This window comes from Pundamilia nyererei, unplaced genomic scaffold (assembly GCF_000239375.1).
Source record: "Pundamilia nyererei isolate P.nyererei 1_Seehausen unplaced genomic scaffold, PunNye1.0 scaffold00001, whole genome shotgun sequence".
In the NCBI taxonomy this organism is placed as follows: domain Eukaryota; kingdom Metazoa; phylum Chordata; class Actinopteri; order Cichliformes; family Cichlidae; genus Pundamilia; species Pundamilia nyererei.
In genome coordinates this window covers 8,348,220-8,354,552 of record NW_005187402.1, presented here as the reverse complement: position 1 = coordinate 8,354,552, position 6,333 = coordinate 8,348,220, and the positions used below count along the sequence as shown (strand labels likewise).

Below are 6,333 nucleotides of genomic sequence, written 5' to 3'. Positions count from 1 at the left end.
TATGTATGTATATATATGTGTGTGTGTGTGTGTGTGTGTGTGTGTGTGTGTGTAGCCACTTGGTAGCCACAAAGGAAAGATGCCATTCTTGCTTAATGTCTTATTACCTCCCACTTATTAATAGTCACTTTTTATCATTTCATCAGAAAACATGGCGGAAAATGTGGATGGTGCTTTATAAACCCAGCTCTCAGGGGGTTGGCCGATTGGAGTTCTATGCTCTAGCTGACAGCAGCTGTGTTACCGAGCAGAAAAGGATGGGCCGGCAGAAAACACCAGAAAGAAAAGTCGTGCGTCTAATTGACTGTCTCAGTGTCACGTTTGCACCAAAGGAGTCTTGCCCGGCTGGCTGCACAGCCTTCTACCTAAACACCACACAGTCAACCTACATCTTAGCCTCCACATCAAGCCAGGACTGGGTGAATGCCCTCTGTCATCTAGCCTTCCAGGTATCACACATCTCCAATCCTGAACAGTACAAATATGACCTTTCCTTTTATGTCACTGGTTAGGTTTTAATTTTTGGGAAAGGTCAGTAAGGACAGACTCTGCCCACATCCAGAGACAAGTAGCATAATAAGGAAGTTAATGCAGTATCTGTAACTTCTGTCCCTTTTACTTCTCTAATTCTTGTGCTTGCACAAGCTATGTACCTTCTTGCATCTTACCACTTTAAAGCCATAAAACAGTGATAAGAGGTACTTGTACACTCCATGTAATGTTTACCATGCCACTGTTTACAGAAGGATCCTGGAGAATCAGACAAAGGGGATTTTGAGCAAGATAATGGCTTGACCATGGCGGACAATGATCTCTACGCATCTTGGAAAAGCGGTAATGCAAGCACGTCTACACATGATAAGGGATCAGGCACAAGAAATCGAAAACAAATAAAAATGTGCAGGTCTTATTTCTGTAGCTTGTCTATTCGTCCTACACACACCTGTTGAACTCTGTGTACTGGTTAATAAGAGAGTGCGTGAAAACTACTAGTCTTAGAAGATGAGGTAAGAAAAAGGGGAAGGTTGGTGTAATTTTTCCCCCGAATATACAAGGAACTATTTTAGACTTTTCTTTATTTTACTAATTTACTATTCACACCCAGGTTGGAAGAGCCAGTGTGGCTATTTACATCCAGGAGCATGGCACAGAGAAGCAATCAGGTGTCCATAGTAATGTTATTTGCACACAGGAACACGTTGCCAGAATTTCTGATACAAGTAATATTACCTCAAGGTTATTGTTGTGAAAGGGTCTATTTTAATTAAAATAACACACCTATGCCACTTTATCACATGTTTTGAGAAACCTAGTTTCAAAGTCAGGATATAATAGCTAAAAATTACATTTGTTGCTATTACTTCCAAATTCCCCAATAATAAGCATAACTATAGAGCTAAAAGTATGGTGTTTGACTCCTTCGTCAACGCCAACCTCCAGCAATCAGCTTGCATTTTACTGGTGTTTCATTTTAGCCCATTTTTGCTACACTGCTAATAGATTTGAAAAGTTACATTACAAAAATACTTCAACTTACTCCCCAGTTATAAATATGGCCAGCCGTTTCTTTATCAGGGTTTTATTGCGGTGTACTAGCTCACATTAAACTTTCAAAGGCTTTAATGAGCTTACAAAACTTAACGACCTGTGCCACTTTATCGCATGTTTTGAGGAAGGTACTTGCAGGGTTGGGGTTTTTTTTTTGTTTGTTTTGTTTTTAAGCAGGAAGTGATATAAATGAAAAGATAAACAACCCCTGCGAGGGTAGTTATGTTCTAAAAATAATGAATACGTTTGCGTCCCCCCCACCAAGTTCAGCATCACTGTACAGCCCTCAAATATACGTCAGACAGGTTAAGAAATGCACCACAAGGGTTCATCGTAAGCAAAACCACAGCTTAAGACCAACTTCCTGTTTCAAAGGCAGCCCGCTTTACCCAGTGTTTTTGCCTCCCACAGATTTTATAAGCACTAACGATAGATCACCTTCAAACAAATCCTTTAACAGTCTGTCTGACTCTCTGATCAGTGACGTTTCTTCCGGTTTCCAACACTGTAGCAAAATTACTCAGCTGACGTCAGCAGGTAACTTGGTGACTGAAGTGCTTCCACAACCAAAGGGTATAATGGGCGATAATTTGATTTATTATTATTACTTGTAAATTCCCCATTAATAAGCCTAAACCTGTGAGTATATTATAATAAAAAAGAGATATTTCAGTAGGATAAGCAGAGAAGAAAATGGATGGAAATATTTCACAGCATCATAAATTCAAGACATCAGCAGAAATCCCCTATATATATGGGAGCGGGCGCTACAGCCGCTAATTTATTCAAACATGAAAGCCAGAATGTATCAGCGTCAGCAAGCTCTGACTTATACAAATGCATTTCTCTTCATTTCCTAATGGGTTACACTTCTCAACAATCCAGAAAAGCCAGCCTCACAGAGAGATTAGTAGAAGGCAAGCAATTTTAAATCAGATTTTTCAAAATTAAAAAGTATTTGGTGTGCATTTATTTCCTGTGCTGCTCAGACCTCTTGTGGGGGGGAAAAAAACCCCAACCCTTTGTGTGTAGTTGCGAAACACTAACCCTTGTGTGATGTCATGTGTTCCTGTCTTTAGAGCTGACGCTTCCTCCAAACCAGTACCAAGTAACCATCCAGAGCACAGAGGCATCCAAGAGGTGCAAGCTGTCTGGGAAGTACCTGGTCTCCATAGAAGGGGAGGCAATAGAGCTGCTGGACATGAGAACTCGTTACATCATCTTCGACTGGCCATACAAGCTCCTCCGCAAATTTGGTCAGATTGAGGTAAAGCACTAGATGTTGTGCAGTCCCTATGCTGATGATAAACCAGGTATTCCAGTGGGTTTATTTAGAATTTCTCAAAGGGAAAAGCTTTGTAAAACACACTCATTGACTTTTGTGCCAAGAGTTGGAAGAAAAAAATTACTACCACTCTGTTTGTACTCTAAATATGAAGCGACAGCCAGCAGCTTGTTAGCCCAGAAACGGAGGAAAACAGCTACTCTGGCTTTGTTCAAAGGCAGCAAAATCTCTAAAGCTCACTAATTAACATGCTGCTACTCGTTTGTTTATTCTGCTGCAAAAAAAAAAAATTAAATTCAAAGCTGAAGTATTGCATATTTTATAAAATGGCAAATGTATTTCCTAACATGAGGATCTTTGGCTGTGATTGCAGGGGGGATTCAGCATCGAAGCAGGCCGTCGCTGCAAGTCGGGACAAGGCGTGTTCATGTTTCTGACCCAGCATGGTCCCCAGATCTTTCAGACTATATCTAAGCAGTGCACAGTGGAGAGGAATACAGCAGTGCAGCCTCCCAGTGCCAACAGAAGATCACTAATTGACCCGTTTCCTGCTCCCCCGCCTGCCACAGCTCACTCTTTCGTCGACCCTTCCATCTACAGTTTTCCAGATGTTTCAGCCGACACAGAGGACAAGTTTACCGGCGATTACCCCATTTATGACGACCCTGTGCAGCAGATAAAACAGCTATCACTCAAGCCTCCTCTCTTGGGCAGCAACGAGGCTGTGGCAGAGGAATCTGAGGATGAGGATGAGCAGGAATGGTGCTATTCCCTGGAGGCTCTAAATCTGGATAACAATATTGAGGACAGCATTTACTGCAACTTACCGAGAGGCACGCCTCCTTTGATGAGAAAAGCCGAGGCAGATAATTCAGATTGCATTTATTCAGGGATAAAAAAAGTCAATTCTCTGACAAATCTTCAGCAGGAGCCTTCCTATCCCCCCTTACCATTGCCTGTACCCCCACCTCCTCCCTTATCATCCGCTTACTCCTTAGCCAAACCCCAAAACCAGCATGCGCTCCCTGTGAATAACTCCTTCCAGCCAGAATACAATACACAAGCAGACTACGATGAAGACGATTTGAATGAGACTGAGGAGGCCAATAGCTCCTCTGCTCAAGTTACCCCCTCAGAGGTGCCTGGCAGTTTTAAACACAGGCTGGCAGAAATCATTTCTAAGGACTTGGCAAAGTTCCAGCCTCCTCTTCCCTACGGAGCAAGCAGCCTCACATTTTCTCAGTAGACTATCAGTTAACAGACAGACTAGACAGGACAATTTTATCTGTGATAAATTGTCATAAAACACAATTAGTTTCTTTACTTCTATAAAATCCCCTCCACTGGGAACATGCAGTTAGGCATTCTGGCTCACAAGTGTTTGATTGTTTTTGCAGCTTGTTATATGAAAGATGCATCTGGAATACTTTTTAATCTGCAAATGCTGTTGCCAAAAAGAGAGATTTATTTTGTTTTCTTCTGCGGGAATGCTAGGCGAATACCTTTAATGTGACATTAACTGAGAAGGTGGGCGAGCATTTGCCCGCACCGTTTCATAATGGGAAAGCTGGGAGAGAAAACAAACGACCTCGCCTTGTTATGTTTGATGCGCTACACATCATCTTCATTATCATCCTCTCTGGAATCAGTTTGGTTTCTTAAGCAGAGTCAGGAGGGATTTGTCACATCAACTGTCAGTATCTGTAAAACAGAGTGGAAAAACCAATAACCCACATTGTGTTTTGCTGTAATTACTGCATGTGTTTGCTGACAATATCCATATAAAAACCACTTAAAAAGCACACTCTTATGTTAAGTATATCTTTATTGTACCAAAAGAGCCATCATAAAATACGCTATACATAAATAGAAAAATACTTGTTTATTGTTTTTGTTTGTTTTATTTGACAAATGTCACTAATGAAACTGGAAATGTGTCTAGTAATGGTTCAGAGTATAAAGTGCATAAAAAGGGCCTGCAAGAGTCCATCACATCCAAGCAGGTTTTTCTGAGTTTTACCTGTACTTTTACCTGTACAGGTAGTGCAGAATCTCAACTATTATTAAAAACAGGACTTTATGCTGTGAGAGCGTCTCTGCTGGTCAGCTGATATCTTCTGCCTTGCAAAGAGCTCCAAACAAGTTAAAAGTCAGTGGCACTGACTTTCTGCCAATGTTTCCCGCTTTGACCCTCCTCTGCGTCACTGAGATGTGAATATTCCCCATCGCTGCTGCTGGAACAAGTGCCTGATTTATTTGATTCCATGTCAGATGTAGGTCCAAGTAAAATCAGATGACCGATAGATGCGGAGGGGTCTCGCTGCTCTCCGGTCAGAGGTTTCGGAGACTGTGCAGAGTGAATCAGGCTCCTCCTGGAGGTCTTGTCTCCAGAGCCTGGACGAGGACTCCTGCACTCTGGGTGAACCACGCCGGCCAGGAGCTCAGACAGCTCTGTGATGTAAATCTGCGCCATCTGGAGGGTGTCGTATTTGGATAACTTTTTCTCGTTTTCCAGGGAGGGGATGACACTCCTGAGCTCGTCAAACGCTTTGTTCAACCCGTGCATCCTCCTCCTCTCCCTGGCGTTGGCCGCCACGCGCCTGTGTCTCTGAGGGCCGAAGTGGCTCGTCTTGCATCCATCTGGCGCCTTAGCAGGGTCTGTCTCTGTCATGCCTTTGGTGGTAACGCGGTCAGTGAATTCGGTCACTGGCACAAGTTTCTCCCGCGAGATGCCCGCTGCCTCTGCAGCCGCGTGCGCGTCCCTAATTGAGAGCGCACGGATTGAAGTGGAGGAAATCCAGGCTTTGGAGCTGATGTGGGCCAGGTTGTGCTGCTGCTGGTGATGCTGCTGCAGCAGAGTGAAGTCCTCTGGGTACTCCGACCAGCTCGAAAGTTCTGCTTTTGCAGCCATCACTGCAGTGTCCTGATGTGGTCGTGCACGGCAGGATATAAAGGTCGCACTTTCGCTTCAGCCGGTGCCAGAGTCTCTGGAGTGGTTTGCGCTGCGCCTACAATTTATACAGCCTCCCCTGTAGTCACCTTGGTGTCACTCCCAGCCCGCAAACAGCCCTGACAGCACTGTAGCCTCAGGAGGCAGCAGCCAATCGCACAATCCCCTCTGACCCTGTCTGTCAAAGAACAATTAGACAAAGCTCGACTTTTTCTCCTATTGTGCATTGTAACTCAATCACGACCTTGTTATCCCTAAAAGGAGACGAGTATTAATCATTTAAGAGCGTGCAATAGCCGACCTATGCTCTACCTAACGAAGCTCACCCTACTCATGAATGAAAATGTATAGAGAATGAATGATTATGTAATAAATTAAGTTATAGTCTATATTATGTGTCTATATTAATAAACGCGAGCTTGTATGGGAAAAAGTTTGTCTTCTTTTTAATTACACAAGTGTGTTAGTCATATTTCTATAGTAAGTATGTGTTTTTCTATAAAGTCATCATCATCCTTTCCATGGAAAATGCATTTCGGCCTCTTTCTCA

At 43.1% G+C, this 6,333-nt stretch overlaps 2 protein-coding genes across 2 annotated transcripts in view; one reads left to right on the top strand and one right to left on the bottom strand.

The window, feature by feature from the left end:
- The window catches only part of dok3 (docking protein 3), a 5,896-nt gene extending 1,066 nt beyond the window's left edge, over positions 1-4,830 (top strand). The window contains exons 2-5 of the mRNA XM_005719678.1: positions 147-449; positions 744-834; positions 2,628-2,815; positions 3,207-4,830. Coding sequence (XP_005719735.1) covers positions 147-449; positions 744-834; positions 2,628-2,815; positions 3,207-4,079 — 1,455 coding nt within the window. The 3' untranslated portion in view covers positions 4,080-4,830. The remainder of the gene's footprint in view (positions 1-146; positions 450-743; positions 835-2,627; positions 2,816-3,206) is intronic.
- Positions 4,831-4,893: 63 nt separating this feature from the next.
- On the bottom strand, positions 4,894-6,133 carry atoh1b (atonal bHLH transcription factor 1b). Its single transcript, XM_005719677.1, has one exon. The coding sequence runs from the start codon at positions 5,742-5,744 to the stop codon at positions 4,977-4,979; it is 768 nt and encodes a 255-aa protein (XP_005719734.1). The 5' UTR covers positions 5,745-6,133; the 3' UTR covers positions 4,894-4,976.
- Between the last annotated feature and the right edge of the window lie 200 nt (positions 6,134-6,333).

What these genes read in the sequence shown, in the direction of transcription:
- atoh1b (XM_005719677.1), bottom strand. Translation starts at nt 5,744, where the DNA reads ATGGCTGCAAAAGCAGAACTTTCGAGCTGGTCGGAGTACCCAGAGGAC.